The 17,850-nt window shown below is 51.8% G+C and overlaps 1 protein-coding gene and 1 long non-coding RNA gene across 3 annotated transcripts in view; both read left to right on the top strand.

Moving 5' to 3' along the window:
- The window catches only part of LOC116989427 (myocyte-specific enhancer factor 2C-like), a 76,549-nt gene extending 68,816 nt beyond the window's left edge, over positions 1 to 7,733 (top strand). For both annotated transcript variants that reach the window (XM_033046795.1, XM_033046796.1), the window contains exons 6-9: positions 71 to 240; positions 2,112 to 2,214; positions 4,128 to 4,272; positions 7,160 to 7,733. In XM_033046795.1, the coding sequence (XP_032902686.1) occupies positions 71 to 240; positions 2,112 to 2,214; positions 4,128 to 4,272; positions 7,160 to 7,406 (665 nt within the window). In that variant the 3' untranslated portion in view covers positions 7,407 to 7,733. The remainder of the gene's footprint in view (positions 1 to 70; positions 241 to 2,111; positions 2,215 to 4,127; positions 4,273 to 7,159) is intronic.
- A 1,403-nt stretch (positions 7,734 to 9,136) lies between these two features.
- On the top strand, positions 9,137 to 10,350 carry LOC116989428. The gene is made up of 2 exons (XR_004416242.1): positions 9,137 to 9,696; positions 9,789 to 10,350. It is a non-coding gene; the product is annotated as an uncharacterized LOC116989428 (long non-coding RNA).
- Positions 10,351 to 17,850: the final 7,500 nt, after the last annotated feature.

The following is a 17,850-nucleotide window of genomic DNA, read 5'->3' on the forward strand; positions in this document are numbered from 1 at the left end:
CGGGTATCAGCCGTGTAAATGTGGTGAACGTGTTCTTCCTGGAGTTACCCTCGGAACCTCTCTGTGGCAGGTGCTGGTTACCTGAATGTCCACGTCTCGTCAGGGATGATGACCTCTCCCGGTGACCTCAGCAGAACCATGACGAGCAGGTCGCCGACCCCCGTGAACCTTGGCCCTGAGAGTGGCAGAGGTGAACTCCACGCCACCTCCACCGGCGGCAGAAGCACCGCTACTTCACTGGTGAGAGTTCAATTCCAGTTCACTACCTTCTGGAGGGCACCAGGAGCAGGTACAATGCCAGCCTCAAACGATTCAAACATTTTCTTCACCTTTCGTATTTAGGGTCATAGAGTCACACAGCACAGAAACAAGCCCTTTGGCCAAACTCGTCCATGCCGACCAAGAAGCCCCACCTCATCTTGTGCCTGTGTTTTACCTCATAAGCCTCTAAACCTTTCTTATCCACATGCTTGCTCACGGGTCTTTTAAATGCTATTATTGACCTGCCTCAAGTACTTCCTATGGCAGCTCGTTCCATATACATACCAGCCTCTGAAAACATTGCACCCTGATTCCTGTTAAATCTTTCTCCTCTCACCTTAAACCTTTCCTCTGGTTCTTGATTCTCCTCCTCTGGGTAAAAGACATGCACTTTTCCCTATCCATTCCCCTCATTATTTTTTACACCTCTATAAGATCACCCCTCAGCTTCATACACTCCAAGGAATAAAATCCTAGACTATCCAAAGTCCCCCTATAGTTTAGGCCCTTAAGTCCTGGCAAATTTCTTGTAATGCTTCTCTGCACTTTTTCAGATTTAATGACATCCATCCTATATAAGGGTGACCAAAACTGAACACAATACTCCAAATGTGTTCTCCTTCACGTCCTATATAACTGTAACATAATGTTCCAAGTTCTATACCATGACTGATGAAGGGTAATGTACAAAAAGCCTTCTTTACCACCTTATCTACCTGTGATGCAACTTCCAGGGAACTATGTACCTGTACTCCTAGATGCATCTGCTCTACAACATGCCCCAGGTCCCTGCTGTTCACTGTGAAGGTCCTGCCCGAGTTTGACTTCCCACCTCGCACCTATCTGCATTAAACTCCATTAACCATTCCTCACTCCTTTTGCCCAGCTGATCAAGATCCTGCCGTCACTTTTTATAACCATCTTCACTGACTATGATCTTGATTGACAACCTTCTTGGTTACTTCTTCAAAAAACTCAATCAAATTTAATCTACTCCACAGCTGCTGCACAAATTCTTCGCTTTTTTTTATCATCAACATCTCTTAGTGATCTGTTCAAGTTTACAATTAAAATTCCATCTAATCACAAATGGACCCAAGCCAAACCTTAACATGAGCAGCAGTGGGGGCTGGCTCGGAGATATACAGTATAGGCCAAACGTAGGCAAATGGGGCTAGCTCTTCACCAGTATGGACGAGTTGGGCCGAAGGACCTCTTTCTGTGCTGTATGACTCTCTAACTTGGATGAATGCAGGGAGCTACATCCAGTCCCCCCAGGATCGGACTGTCCAAACTGCTTGTAAAGTGACACTGAACTACCAGACACCACACAGATCAGTGAAGGGTTCATACATAGACCAGGTGACGCAGGAAGGTGAGACCCCCTCGGAGCTGAATCCACTCCAGATCAGATACAAACACAAAACTTGCAGGAAATGCTTAGCAAGCCAGGCAGCATCCGTGGAGAGAGAAACAGTGTTGATGTGGCAGGTCGGAGACACAAGAGGCTGCAGATGCTGGTATGTGGAGCAACAAGTAATATGCTGGAGGAACTCAGCGGGCTGGGCAGTATCTGTGGAGGGGAGAGGATGGTTGGGGTTTTGCGTCGATACCCTACATCAGGACTGATGCCATGGTTCGATGACCTCTCAGAGATTGGAGATATTAAAGATGTGGACTTTACTGACAGTGACAGTGGAGGGTGATGTGCGACCTGGTGGTCTGATTGGACCATGGAAGTGTTTGATTTATGAGTTCCACAGAAAATATAGCACTAACAAAATGCTCTGTTATTTGTGGATGTAATGATCTCTCTCTCTCTCTCTCTCTCTCTCTCTCTCTCTCACCAGAGAACAAATACATCAGCCGTACATCCCACCTCCCCGATGGTTACCATGGCAAACCCTGGTCTGACAAGCCATGCACTGGGTGGTTACTCCCCCGGCGTTACAGGTAAGAACGTTGGCCATCTAATCCACAGCTTCAACCCATTCATTTTTGTACCTTCCATAGTGACTGGTCTCTGAACATGCTTGCTGGTGCAAATGTCATTATTTAGCAGTACAAAGTTCAACGTTGAGTGCAGCTCCCTCTACGCCATCCAATCACACTTTCCCCAGAGTCAGCCACTGAGTGAAGCACTCTCTAAAACAAAAACCTTAACTCCCCATTGCAACCGTGGCCGTTCATAGTTGGGGTTTTAAATGTTCAGTAGCCTGGGAAGAAACTGTTCCTGAACCGGGATGTCACAGTTTTCAGACTCTAATACCTTCTTCCCGATGGCAGGAATGAAATGAGATTGGGGCCAGGGTTGGTTTGGGTCTCTGATGAATCTGGCTGCCTTTTTGAGGCAGCGACTCCTGTAGATCCCTTCGATGGTGGGGAGGTCAGTACCCGTGACGGACTGGTCAGTGTTTACCTCTTTACATAATCTCCTTTGTTCCTAGGTATTCGAGTTGCTGAACCAGGCAGTGATACAACCAGTCAATATTCTCTCACATGTTCAGCTGTAGAATGTCAAAAGTGACATCAGTTCATAGATAATAATGCCAATTTGTGCAGAATAAAATCCAATTTTAATGCATCATTTGGGACTCCAACAGTGGCATTTGATGTATAAGAATGTGCTCACTGAAACCCACAGAGTCTGGAAATAATTATAATTAGAAGACAGGGAGCTCACACAAAGTTTCCTGGAGCCTCCTCACAGAGAACCAGAGACACAAGGAACTGCAGATGATGGTTTACACTAAAAGACACAAAATGCTGAAGTCTGGAGAAGAGTTCCATCCCTCTCCATGTTCTCCAGGGATGCTGCCTGACCTGCTGAGTTACTCCAGCACCTTGTGTTATGGCGCTGTACTGCCACCTCATGGTGATAGGAGGATTGTACAATCCCCGAGGCTGCCACAGACACACTGTACCCTCTCCCACCTTTCCAAATCCTCTGCTTCCCTCCCCGGTTGTTATCCAGCCCCTTACCCCAACAAATCATCACGCCCCCTCCCCATTAGCTCCAAGACAGGGAAAGCAGAGCATGTTTTATGAGCTGGGCCGTCTGGCAGTGTGTGCTGTATGTAGGGACGGGGGGTGGACAATCGTTGCACAGCAAGCTACCAGCCCCGAGCACATCCCATTCCCAATGCTGGTGCCTGAGTATTGGCTGGGTCAGGAGGGACTCCCCTTCTGTGCAACAGAATGTTTCCTGCCTGGCAGATAGGGCGCCCTGCCTACAGTCCTGTACAAACAACGGCACCTCTAACAGTATGGCGCTCCCTGCCTGCTGTTTGCTGCCCTCTACACGTGCTCCCCGCATGCTGCACTCCCCCACATGCAGCGTTCTTATAAACATAGAAAATAGGTGCAGGAGTAGGCCATTCGGCCCTTCGAGCCTGCACCGCCATTCAATATGATCATGGCTGATCATCCAACTCAGTATCCTGTGCCTGCCTTCTCTCCATACCCCCCTGATCCCTTTAGCCACAAGGGCCACATCTAACTCCCTCTTAAATATAGCCAATGAACTGGCCTCAACTACTTTCTGTGGTAGAGAATTCCACAGATTCACCACTCTCTGTGTGAAGAAACAAATTCTCATCTCGGTCCTGAAAGACTGAGAAAAATGCAGGTTCTTTACCTGCATCGCCCTCTAGATGCGGCACCCTGTACATGCGGCGCTCCCCAGCTTGTGAAGTAAAACACTGTGGAGTGTGTGTGTGTGTGCTCGGGAGAAGCTGGGACCAACTGCATCTCGATCATTCTCAGAGTGTTTGAAGCATTCCTGCCCATGTCCAGGCCAGTTCCTCCAGCGCTGGCTTCCCTCGATGGCGATTGTTAAACATCCACACCTTCCTCTCTCCTCCCAGGCTACTCGCTGACTGACAGCGCCTCAGTGTCGGCGTACAACCCGCCGGGTACAGTCCATCAGGACCAAACATCCATCTGGCACCTGCGACAACACCCTCACCTGCACCAGGGCACCCTCCAGCACCAGCCTCACCAATCACTGGGGTAAGTGAACCGCTGGGGGAGGGGGCCAGGCCACTCAGTCAGAGTCTGGAGTGGGTGGGGGACACATCAAGGACAGGGTAAGGTATTGCCAGTGCCCACAGGTGGTGGCAGACAGAACACTGGACTGAATGGCAACAGTGGGAGTAGCTATATGGCAAGATTCATTGACCAGAGAACACGCAGTTGGTCTCCAGGTTTGATGTGTTGGAGAATTAGAGTCATAGTCATACACCATAGAAACAGGTCTTTCAGCCCAACTTGTCCATGCTGATCAAGATGTCTAACTACACTTGTCCTATTTGCATGCATTTGGCCAGTATCCATCTCAACCTTTCCTATCCATGTTCCTGCCCAAGTGTCTTTTATTGTACCTGCCTCAACTACCTCCTCTGTACCCACCATCCTCTGATTGAAAATCTTGCCCTTCTCAACTTAAACCAATGTTCTCTTATTTGTGATTCCTCTACTCTGGGTAAAAGCTTGTGCATTCACCCTATCTATTCCCCACATGATCTTACGCATCTGTATAGGATCACCCCTCAGCTCCTGTGTTCCTAGGAATGATGTCCTAGCTTGTCCAACCGCTCCCTATAGCTCAGGCCCACTACTCCTGGCAACATTCTCGTAATGCCCCTGTCCCACTTAGGAAACCTGAACGGAAACCTCTGGAGACTTTGCGCCCCGCCCAAGGTTTCCGTGCGGTTCCCGGAGGTTCTCGGAGATTTTTGTCAGTCTCCCTACCTGCTTCCACTACCTGCAACCACCTGCAACCTCCGGGAACCGCACGGAAACCTTGGGCGGGGTGCAAAGTCTCCAGAGGTTTCCGTTCAGGTTTCCTAAGTGGGACAGGGGCATTAGTCTTCTCTGCACTCCTTCCAGCTTAATGACATGAATTAGCCCACCGTCCACATTCTGGCCAGCACTGGATGCAGCCATAATTCCACCTGTTGAAACACCCTGTCTCCCCACAGCCAGCTATGGGGCAGTTACATCACAGATGCCTCTAACCTCACCCAAAGACCATATGGACAGCACCAGGGCTCTAGAGGCCTTACCAAGTTGGCAGTAATGTTCCACAGGAAGCAGATTAGGAGAATTAGGGCAGAATTCCTGAGGAAGGGGCAAAACCATAAAATGCACCCAGGCCAGTCAGAGGTGGGGTCTCCTCATACGGAGAGCAGTGGGAACCTGGAGTTTTCCTCCTGAGTTGCCCACTTTGTTGTCTTTCGTCAGGGAATTAGATAATGGGCTACAGTCAAGGTAGGCTGGTAGAGTAATGAATTACGTCAGTTTCCCCTCTCCCCATCCACTGTCCTGCCCTTACCTTCCCATCACCTCTCTCCTCTCCTCTCCTACCACCACCCCACCCTTCCCCTCCACCCCCCACCTCTTCTCTATACTTTTACCACACCTAATCCTCTCCATCTCCAACCCTTCCTTCCCATTTACTCGCCCCTCCCCTCGCTGAGCCTCATTAGGGGCCAGGAACTTAAGTCAACATTCTGCAGGTTAGATTGTTCTTCTGTTGAAGGGTTGAATGAAATTTCATTAGAATTAATGAAGCATGTTTGTGTCAGAATCATAGATTTATACAGTCCCTTCAGCCCAACTCGGCCAAACTGAACAAGATGTCTAACTGATCTAGTCCCGCTAAACATGTCTGGTTAGCCTGCAAAACAAAGCTTTTCTCTGTACCTTGGCACATGATAATAATAAATCTAAACCTTTCCTTTACATGTACCTGTTCAAATGTATTTTAAATGTTTCTTATTACCTGCCTCTACTACCTCCTCTGGCAGCTCATTCCATATACCAGCCACCCTCTGTGTGAAAAGGTTGTCCTTCAAAAATCCTTTAAACCTTTCCCCTTTAAACCAAAGCCCTCTAGTTTTTGAGTCACCTACAATGGGGAAAAACTGTGACTATTCACCTTATTAATGTCCCTCTTGATTGTATAGGGTTTTGTGAGGTTACCCCACAGCCTCCTACCCTCCTGGGGTATAAAGTCCCAGCCTGGACAGCCCATCCCTATAAATCAAACCCTCCAGACTTGGTAACATTCTCCTCAGATTTTATTTTGCACTATTTCCAGGTTAATGACATCCTTTGCATGCAGGGTGACCATAATTATATGCAGTACTCCAAGTGTGGCCACAGCTGTAAACATGATGTCCCAATGCCTTCTTCACTAGTTCAATAGTACCATTCTTCACCACCCTGTCCACATGTGTTACCACTTTCATGACTCTGTGTACCAACATGCCAGGGCCGCACCACACAGGGCCCTATTGTTTATTATGTAAGTCCTACCCAGGTCTGTTCAACAACAGACACCTATCTCAAATTGAACTCCATCTGCCATTCCTCAGCCCAGTGGCCTAGTTGATCAAGATCCCATTATAATCTTAGCGAACCCTTTTCCCCACCCCTCTCTCCCTTCCTCACCTCCTCCCTCTACCCCTTACTTATTCCTTCCCCCACCCCCTCCTCTCTATCTCCCTTATCCATACCTTCCCACAACTCCCTCTCCCCTTTCCTCTTCGCCCCTCTCTCCCATTCTCTCCCTCTCCCCTCTCTCCCTTCCATTATCCCCCCCCCCCTCTCTACCTATCAACGTCCCTGACTGCACCCCCTCCCCAGTGCCTCCCTTCCGGGCACAACCCCGTTCCTCACCCCCAAATCTCTCCTCTCCATTCATCCCCACCCCAACAACCTCACCCCCACCTTCTCACCCACTCCCTCTAACCTCGGCTTCTCTGTTCCCGCAGTGTGAACCTCCCCGCCCCTTCCCCTCTTCCCTTCCCCCGCCCCTCTCCCCTCCACCCACCCCCTTCCTCCTCCCTCGCCTACTTCCTCTAACCTCTCTCTACCTCTCTCTCTCCCGCAGGGTGACCAACTCCCACCTGACCCACCCGGGCTTTCAGATGGTGAGTGTGAAGTCGGAGCGGGCCTCCCCGCACGCCGATGGCGGCGGCACCATGTACCAGCACCACGAGGCGCGGCAGCCGCTCGGCCCCTCTGATTTTACCAAGGGCGGCTACCCCTGCCCCATCGCCCTGAGCCGACCCCCGTCCGCGGAGGAGGATGAGCTGGGCGCCAAGCGGCCGCGACCGGCCGACCGCTGGGCCAGATGACCAGGGAGCGGAGCGGCGCCGCCCCGGGACTCGCCGTGTAAGCCGTGCCGCCGGCCCCTGGACCCCGGTACCGGCCGCCGGCTTTGAGCGGTGCAGAGAGTGGGGGAACAGGTTGCCTCGTCTGTCCCGACCCTCGCCAGAGCCTCAGCTGGCTGGAGGCCAAGTCCCATCCCACCGCTCCCATCCTCTCCGCACTCTTCCCTCCCACCCTACACACTCCCTGCCTCCTCCCAGCCCCTCCAAACCCCCCCCCCCCCCAGTATCCGCTCCCGGGCTGAATGCCCGCAGCCGGGACAGGCCCTGATCTCAGTTGTTGGTGGGAGCCGGACGCCCCAGTGGGGTTGGAGGGGAGGGGTAGGGTTGGGGGGGGGGGGGGGGGGGGTGAATGCTTGGGCGTCTCCCTCGACACCTGGCTCCTGGCGGACACGCTGTTCAAGCGGCGAGACTGCGGGAGCCATGGCGGCCTTGCCCGACACCGCACCCACTGGGGTGTGATGGAGAGGGTGACCGAGTGTGTAACCCACCCAGAGTGTCACAGTACGCAGCGTCACCCCCCCCCCCCCCCCCCCCAAGGGGGTGGATAAACACCGTGCCCCACCTCGGGAGATGTGATTACACCCAGTGTCACCATCCCTCCCCGACTCTCCCCTCCCACCGAGCGGCACACGCTCAACACGCGGGGACTGAGGTGGAGGCGAGACTGGGGCGTGGTGTCAGGCAATGGGATGACGGATCTGTGTGTGCGGGGTGGGACAGGCGGCCGCTTGGGGTCCGACAGTGGGCACGCACAGCTGGCAGTGTCCAGGTGACACCCTGGCAGACGGGGGCACCCTAGGGCGGTCCAACTGCAAGGGTCCCTCTGTACAGATCACCCACCAAACCAGCGCGACCTGGTCTGACAGGAGGGGGAGAGATGAGTTAGCACCGACGCAGAGAGTCCCTGGGCTACGGTACAACGTCGCAGGCGAGCGGGAAGCTGTCGGTGAAAGTATAGAGAGTGTTCGTTAAACGGCGGCCCCGAGGTTCCCTACAATCATTTGGCCGCTGCCAATTCCTCCCGGGACCTCCCGGCTCCTGACTGTTGGATGACACGAGATGCTGAAACATTGAGCTAAACACAAAGAACTGGAGGAACAACGGGTCGGGCAGCATCTGTGGTCGCAATGGGCAAGCGAAGAGTCGCGACCCTTCTTCGGCCTGGACGCGAAATATTTTCTGTCCATTTGACTTCGACATATGCTGCCTGACCCGCTGAGTTCCTCCGGCGCTTTGTCTTGTGCTCTTGACTCCTTCCTCCCGGTTTAAAGTCGGCCTGGTTTGCCAAGGGTGTTGCTTTTAGTTAAATATTGATGTTACTTTTTTTGTAAAGTGGAAGTTTCTTCGCAGTGCGAACGGACTTCCGCCACACTTTGCTCCTGTATTGTGTGGGACACAGTTAAAGCTGGGGGTGCGGGGGCGACCCATCCAAATGCCCCAGTATCTGTGTGCCCGAGCGTGAGTCTGGACCAGCGACCTGGTGTTCCACCGTCTGGCTGAATCGTGGCAGCTCGTAGCTACTGTCAAAACCCCACTGAATCCACCCCGCCCATTCCTAGCGCCACTCACCGACCGATTCCTCACCCTCCACTCCACTCCTCTCACCTTCCTTCCATTTCCGAATCATCTATTCCCCTTCCCCTTCTGCTTCCCACTGCGCCAAGACGCGGTCAATAGAACACAGCCTCAGAAGGGAAATGTTGCACAGAGGAGGGGGCTTTGCAAAGAGACCGAGAGCATTGTAGAGAGATGGGGACTGTTGCTGGGTGGAGGGAACATTGCAGAAAGATGGGGGAGCGTTGCAGAAAGGAGAGAGTGTTGCAGTGAGGATGGAGGGTTGCGGAGAGAAGGGAAATGTTGCAGAAAGGAGGGAGCTTGGCAAAGAGACCGGGAGCGTTGCAGGAAAGAGGCAGCGTTGCAGAGAGATGGGGACTGTTTCTGGGTGGAGGGAACATTGCAGAAAGATGGGGGAGAGTTGCAGAGAGATAGGGAGCGTTGCAGAAAGGAGGGAGTGTTGCAGTGAGAGGGGGGGGGGCGTGGCAGGAAGGATGGGAGCTATGCAAGAAGGAGGCAGCGTTGCAGAGAGATGGGGACTGTTGCTGGGTGGAGGGACCATTGCAGAAAGATGGGGGAGAGTTGCAGAGAGATAGGGAGCGTTGCAGAAAGGAGGGAGTGTTGCAGTGAGGGGGGGGGGGCGTGGCAGGAAGGATGGGAGCTATGCAAGAAGGAGGCAGCGTTGAAGAGAGAAGGGAGCGTTCCAGGAAGGAGGTCGTAGCGGTGAGAAAGAGGGTATTACAGAGAGAATGAATCGTTGAACGAGAAGGGAGCGTTGAAGAGAGAAGGGAGTGTTGCAACGAGAAGGCAGCGTTGGAGCGAGGAGTGGAGCGTCATGTTAGAGCCTTACAATAATGAGGAGAGGAATGCAGGAAGGGGGAGAGTGTTATGGGGGCAGGGTGTGGTTATAGGACAGGGTATAATGTTCCCTCTATTCTGACCATTACACCGCGTGGTGCCGCACCGGGTGGGGGGGGGGGGTGATTGAAGCTGGTGGGTGGGTGGGTCTGGGACTTCCATAGATATTTGGAGAGTGATGTCTGACACTCGGGGAGGGGGTCATTGTTTAATTCATTCACATACAGCCAGAGTGCGGAAACACAGAGTCTCTCGGCTCCCACCTTCCAAAGTTCCGCGCATCGTTCTTAGTCCCAACGCAAGTTTTGGAAGCTTGTGGGCCATTTGTTTCGCAATGTGACCGCGATGACTATCCATATCCCCACCGCCAGCACACGTACCTGTGTAAACCACTGGCCTTGGTTAAAGGTGGGAGGCAGAATTCTCCAGCGAAAATCACTGTTTTGTTTTATTACGTTAACTTAAAAAAATACAAATAAAGTTCTTATTTGCTGTTTTCTGCGTCCTGTGTTTGTGAACACCACAGCCGAGCACTGGAGCCATGGAGCCTGGGAGAGCGGACAGCAACTGTACCTGAAGCCTGAGGCCCTTATAGGTTTAAGGGGAAGGGGGGGAGTAGATTTAGGTGAAGGGGAAACAATTTCATAAGAATCTGAGGGGTAACTTTTTCACACACGGGGTGGTGGGTGCATGGAATAAGCTGCCAGAGGAGGTAGTTGAGGCAGGGACTATCCCAACATTTAAGAAACAGTTAGGCAGGTACATGGATAGGACATGTTTGGAGGGCTATGGATCAAACGCGGGCAGTGTAGCTGGGACATGTTGGCCGGTGTGGGCAAGTTGGGCCGAAGGGCCTGTTTCCCTACTGTACCACTCTGACCCGCCTATGGGGGTGAGGGGGGGTGGGGGTGGGGAGAATCTGCAGGGAGCAGATCGTTATAACCAAACCCTCTGAGTGTTAGACCTAGTGTGGACCCGAGGGTTTGCACTCCGTTGGCTACAACCACAACCAGTTGTGAAGCATCTTTAGCATCAGTATCCGCGGGTGTGGCAGGCACTGCCTTCGTGGGGCATTGGAAGCCTCGGATACCCAGACAGATTGCAAGACCAAGTCGCACCAGCTTCTCGTTTTCACCCAACAAACTTATAACAATGGTCTATTTCCTTTATCATCGTTACTTTTTTTGCATATCTTTCATTCATTGTTCTATATATCTCTACATCATCGTCTATATTTCCCTTTCACGAATCCTCAATCCGAGGAAGGATCTCGACCCCAAACGTCACCCATTCCTTCTCTCCAGTCTGTCCCACTGAGTCATAATACTCCAGCTTTTTGTGTCTATCTTTGGTTTAAACCAGCGTCTGCAATTCCTTCCTACGCATTGAAACAGTGTTTCTGACCCCGACGACCGTGGAACGCCACCGGACACTTCCCACGCCTTAGAAACAATCTTCCACTGCTACTCTAAGTTCCTGCTACTGTATCCGTTATCTTTCTCCGTCCTATTGCAGCCTCTTTTGTTCCTTTTCATTCATGACCAATCTATTGCACCTCACCTCAGCAATTGCCTTTTGAATGTCCATTTTAGACATCATATCAACCCCATTTCCCATCATCAACACCCCATTGCTTCATCAGTAAAACTCTTATTAGTAAAACAAGAATTGGCTTTTAAGAAATCGCCGCTGGATTCCTTTAATCAAAACAAACTTGTGCAAGTTTCTATTCATTCTATTCCTGTTTCTGCAACTGTTCCAGCAGTGAGGTATAACTGAGTTCATGGGATTATGTCTGCGCCTTTTATTGAACCAGAGTGTAATATTCGTTGCTTCCATCCCCTGGGCACCAGCCCTGAATCCACATAAGTTTGTGAGATGTTTAAGAAGGAATTGCAGATGCTGGAAAATCGAAGGTACACAAAAATGCTGGAGAAACTCAGCGGGTGCAGCAGCATCTATGGAGCGAAGGAAATGGGCAACGTTTCGGGCCGAAACGTTGCCTATTTCCTTCGCTCCATAGATGCTGCTGCACCCGCTGAGTTTTTCCAGCATTTTTGTGTACCTTATGTTTGTGAGATTGCAGGAGGAGCGAGCGGTGCCGGGACGAGGGGAGTGTTGCAGAAAGAATCGATCGTTGCAGAGAGAAAGGGGGGCTTCCTGCGTCGCGGGAAAGAGGGAGCGTTGCAGAGAGATGGGGAACGCTGCAAGGAGAAGGGAGCGTTGCGGAGAAGGTTGGAGGCAGAACCGTCTGTAATCCCGCGGAGAGGGTGCAGAGGATATTCACCAGGATGTTGCCTAGGATGGAATGTTTCAGTTACGAGAAGGCACTGAGCGGGCCGAGTTTATTTTCCCGAGAGCAGAGGAGGAACTGATAAAGTCATAGATAAAGTCATGCGGCGTGAAAATGGGCTTTTCGGCCCAACTTGCCCACACCGACCATTGTATCCCATCTACACCTGCCTATGCTTAGCCCATATCTCTCTAAACCTATCCTACCCATGCACCTGTCTAAATATGTTTTTTAAACGTTGCGATAGTACCAGCCTCAACTATCTCCTCAGGCAGCTCGTTCCATACACCCGCCATCCTTTGTTTGAAAAATTTACCCGTCAGGTTCCTATTAAATCCTTTCCCCCCTCACCTTAAAGCTATGTCCTCTGGTTCTTGAATCCCTTACTCTGGGCAAGAGACTGTGCGTTTACCTGATCTCTTCCTTTGGTGATTTTGTACGCCTCTATCATATCACCCTCCTCCTGCGTTCCAGGGAGTAGAGTCCTAGCCTGCTCAGTCACTGCCCCCCCCCCCCCCTCTCAGGTCCTGGCAACCTCCTCGTAAACCTATGCCCCTGTCCCACTTAGGAAAGCTGAACGGAAACCTCTGGAGACTTTGCGCCCCACCCAAGGTTTCCGTGCGGTTCCTGGAGGTTGCAGGTGGTTGCCGGAGGTTGCAGGTTGTGGAAGCAGGTAGGGAGACTGACAAAAACCTCCGGGAACCGCACGGAAACTTTGGGTGGGGCGCAAAGTCTCCAGAGGTTTCCGTTCAGGTTTCCAAAGTGGGACAGGGGCATTATTACTCTACACCTTTTCCAGCTTCACAGCATAAAGATATAGAACATTGAGTGAGGTGCATAGATAGGGTGGGGTAGGTGTTAGGAAGCTTCCAGCATCTGCAGTTCCTTGTGTCACCACTGGATGTCCCCGCGCACCACTGGTCCTCGTATCATCCCAACCTGCCCCAGACCAACAACTGATGTTTCCAGAGATTCTGCCGCGCTCCTTCCTGTTGCTTGACTGACTACCCTCTTGTACTGACTGTGCTTCTGCGACGGTGTTGAGTATTGTGAACATTCTATGTGGAGAGGATGTTTCCACTAGTGGGAGAGTTTGGGCACAGGCTCGGAATAAAAGGATGTATCTATAGACAGGAAATGAAGAGGAATGTATTTAGTCAGAGGGTGAATATATGGAATTATTGCCATAGGCGGCTGTGGAGGCCAAGCCATTGTTTTTTTTAAAGCAGAGATTGACAAGATTCTTGATTAGTACGGGTGTCAAAAGTTACGGGGAGAAGGCAGGAGAATGGGGTTGAGAGGGAAAGATAGATCAGCCATGATTGAATGGCGGAGTAATCCCGATGAGCCGAATGGCCTATTTCTGCTCCTATCATTTATGAACATGAATATCCATCGCCACTGCAGGGATAACGTTCCCAGAATTTTGATGACAGAGGCTGAGAGGTGACAGTTGCTATTGAGCCGAGTTTACTGACTTGTTAGCTCAACTAACATAACAAGAGAGAGAGACACACAACGAGAGAGAACTGCAGGTGCTGGAATATAGAGAAAAGCACAGCGTTGGTGGAACTTAGGAGTCAGGCAGCATCTGTGGAGGGAATGGACAGGAGTTTAAAGAGGGAATCCGGCCCAATTTAAAAAGAGAAATGATTTTGGGCACCAATAATCGAGTGACAGCAACATACTGTGAACTCGGAGCCAGATGTGGACTTTTAAAAGAGGAAATAGCGCGCTCCACCGATGCACCAAAGGCCTCACGGACTGGGGCCGCACTTTCGTTCCAAGGGCCTTCATGGAAACTCTGCAAAGTAAAGTTAGCAATTAGCTCAGTGAGGGGGTGTTCGGCAGCTCAGCGAGACGGTGGTCTTGCAGGAACGCAGCCGGGCGTAGGGATGGGTGGTCTCAAAGCCGAGGCCAAACAGAGATCCGGCCCAGTGGCTACGCCAATAGCGAACGACAACTGGTCCTCCCGGAAGAACATGAAGGGATTTACTCGGCGATGTCCGGGAGGAAAATTTCCTCAATAGCACAATGTAGGAATTCAGTGAAAGCCCATCTCACAGCCCCGAAACAACTCCCACTTTCACAACAGACACCTGTGTTTGCGGGTTGTCCCGATTGCATTTGTCTCTAGATTTCTCTCTGTCTGCATCTCTCTATCCGTTGTTTAAGAAGGAACTGCAGATGCTGGAAAATCGAATGTACATAAAAATGCTGGAGAAACTCAGCGGGTGCAGCAGCATCTATGGAGCGAAGGAAATGGGCAACGTTTCGGGTTTCGGCCCGAAACGTTGCCCATTTCCTTCGCTCCATAGATGCTGCTGCACCCGCTGAGTTTATCTCTATCATTTCTTACATTCCCTCCGCTCCTTTCCACAATCCTTTCCTTTCTTCCTCTCTAGTTTCCCCGTTCCCTCTCTCTCTCTCGCCCTTTCTCTCGCTCTTTCTCTCTTCCTCCATCTCAGACTTGTTCCCCTGTTTTGCGGAGCAAAGTTGCTCCTGTAGAGTTTGATGAACAACAGTCCCGCTCTTGTGGTACCTAATGTCCCCACGGCCCGCCGTTATCCGAGGCTCCCGTGCGCCTCTCCATTCCAGCCTGGAGGTGTTCCTGAGAGGCGAGGGGTCACAATGTGTCGCACAGTCCTACCGCAGTGGCCCTGTCCCACCACATCGTGTGGAGTCTTGGTCACTCCAGACCTGGGTATATCTCGTTGTTGCCTACCCCCCCCCCCCCCCCCCCCCCCCTCCAATTTGGGCAGACCTCCATCCACCAGTGAGGCCGAAGCCCAGGTATGTAAACACAGCCATTTCTGCACCGTGAACGCACAGGCCACCAGAAACCATCGCCTCAAGATGACGGTACATAATTTACACATATATTGTCTAGACGCTGGTGCTCGCTAATTCATGTCTAGCTGTGTCCCACATCAGCAGAGCCCACACCTGCCGCCCTCATCTTCCCGCTGCACGGAGCCGACTCCCCCCCCCCCCCCCCCACCCCCACCCCCCCCCCCACCCCCACCCCCCCCCCCCCCCCCCACCCCCAACTTCTCCGCCCACTCCCTCCTATCCCAGGGCAGGGCTAGCTATTTCGGGAAGATTTGTGGTGGGACGCGTTTCTCTGCACGTTGTCTGAGATGGGGCTTCTATAAAGGGGTTCCCTTCACCCTGTGTCGTAGTTTTTACTCTACAACCCACCACCCATCACCTACCCCACCCCTTCCGCCGCTTCCCATCCGATTTCGAAACGGAAACTCAACTGTTATGGTGATAATATTCACACGAGGGTCGCATTCCCACCTCGGAATGCGTGAACCCCCCCCCACCCCGGGGATCTCGGGCCGACTTGCCGACCAACATGCCCCATCTACACTGGTCCCACCTGTCTCCGTTTGGCCCATATCCCTCTAATCCCTGTTGCATCTCCTGCGGTTGCAGGGGAAAGTACCTGGGAGGGAGTGGTTTGGGTGGGAAAGGACAGTTGACCAGGGAATTGTAAGGGAAGGGTCTCTGTGAAAAGAGGGGGTCCCCTTCTTCCATTATAGATTAGGCTCTCACTTGGGTCTCTTCGATATCCTGCAGCTCCGCTCTTACTCCCCCTCCCCCCATTCGCAACAAGGATAGAGTCCCCCTTGTCCTCACCTTCCACCCCATCAGCCATCGCCTACAGCGTATAATCCTGCGACACTTTCGCCACCTCCAACGGGATCCCCCTACTGGCCACATCTTCCCATCTCATCTACTGTATCCGCTGTTCCAGGTGTCAACTCCTGTACATCGGCGAGATCAAGTGCAGGCTCGGCGATTATTTCGCAGAACACCACTGCTCAGCCCGCCTTAACCTACCTGATCTCCCGGTTTCTCAGCACTTTAACTCCCCCTCCCATTCACAATCTGACCTTTCTGTCCTGGGCCTCATCCATTGTCAGAGTGAGGCCCAGCGCAAATTGGAAGAACAGCACCTCATATTTTTCTTGGGTAGTTTACACCCCAGCGGTGTGAACATTAAATGTCTCTAACTTCAAATAGCCCTTGCTTTCCCTCTCGCTGCACCCCCTCCCCCTTTCCATTTCTCCCACCAGTCTTACTGTCTCTGACTACATTCTATCTCTATCCCGCCCATTCCCCTGACATCAGTATGAAGAAAGGTCTCCCCGGGGCGGCCCAGCCCGAGGGAGGAGCGGCGCCCATGTCGGGGCGGCCCAGCCCGAGGGAGGAGCGGCGCCCATGTCGGGGCGGCCTGGCGCGAGGCTGAGACGGTAACGGTACTCACGTGAGGGCGATCCGGCTCGGGGCTGGAACGGTGCTCCGGTGGCTGGGACGGCGTTCTGGCGGCGGTGGCCTTAGTCCGGGGTTCGGCCGCGGGCCAGCGGCTGCGTCAGCAGGACTGGTGGGCGGCAGCTTCGACCACCCCGGGCCGCGTTTGAGCCGCGGGACAGTTGTAACATCGTCCGGGGGGTATCGCCTCAGCGCAGAGGGAGAAGAGGAGGGAAGAGACTGGAGACCTAAGACTTTTGCCTCCATCACAGTGAGGAGATGTTGGGTGAACTCACTGTGGTGGATGTTAATATGTGTTTATTGTTGTTTTTTATTGTATTGTATTGTATGTATGACTGCTTCAATTTCGTTCAGACTTCGGTCTGAATGACAATAAAGGCTATCTAATCTAATAATCTAATAACCTGTAACGTCACCCATTCCTTCTCGCCAGAGATGCTGCCTGTCCCGCTGAGTTACTCCAGCATTTTGTGTCTATCTTCGAGCCTGTTTTCATGCTGGATGACTCTATTACCTTCTAGTGCCCTCTGCTGGGCTGAGTGGGTGCCACTCCCATTGGCCCTTGTGTTCAGGACGGCTGCTGACTACAGTCCAATTGGCCAGGAATGGAGAGGGAGTGATGGAGACCAGCCCATAGTTATGGATGCCCATTCGGGTGAGTGGGATGTAAGGGTTGGGGTAGTGCAGAGATTGTGGGAGTGATTGGGTAGTGAACTGGGGTTGAAGGTACAGGAGCCTGAAGACTGCAACAACCAGGTTCAGGAATAGCTACTTCCCCACAGCCATCAGGCTATTAAACTTGGCTCGGACAAAACTCTGATTATTAATAACCAATTATCTGTTATTTGCACTTTATCATTTTATTTATTCATGTGTGTATATATCTATATTACGGTATATGGACACATTGACTTGTTTTGTAGTAAATGCCTACTATGTTCTGTGTGCTGAAGCAAAGCAAGAATGTCATTGTCCTATCAGGGACACATGACAATAAACTCACTTGAACTTGAACTTGAACTTGAGACTTGGACAGGACTTCCAAGTCCCATATTGGGGACCAATGGGTAGAAGGCTGCCTCTGGTGCTGGAGGTGAGTGAGTAGGAAGATAAGTTGTTGAGCAAAATACAAAGTGCTGGAGGAACTCAATGTGTCCGATAATAACTATGGAGGGAATTGGATAGTGAAAACTTCTGGTCAGGACCACTCCTTCAGTTTGATGCTGTGTGACTAGCTGAGTTCTTCCAGCAGTTTGCAGATTGCTCAGGATTCCAGCATCCGGAGTCTCTCGTGTTTTCATTTTCTGCCTGCGGGATCTTGCTGTGTAATGATTAATTGGCATTGTTGGTTATCTACGAAAGATCCAAAGGCAATGTAACGCCCTTAATGAATCAGAATTCCTTCATTCTACCAGTTAATTT

This window comes from Amblyraja radiata, chromosome 29 (assembly GCF_010909765.2).
Source record: "Amblyraja radiata isolate CabotCenter1 chromosome 29, sAmbRad1.1.pri, whole genome shotgun sequence".
NCBI lineage: Eukaryota > Metazoa > Chordata > Chondrichthyes > Rajiformes > Rajidae > Amblyraja > Amblyraja radiata.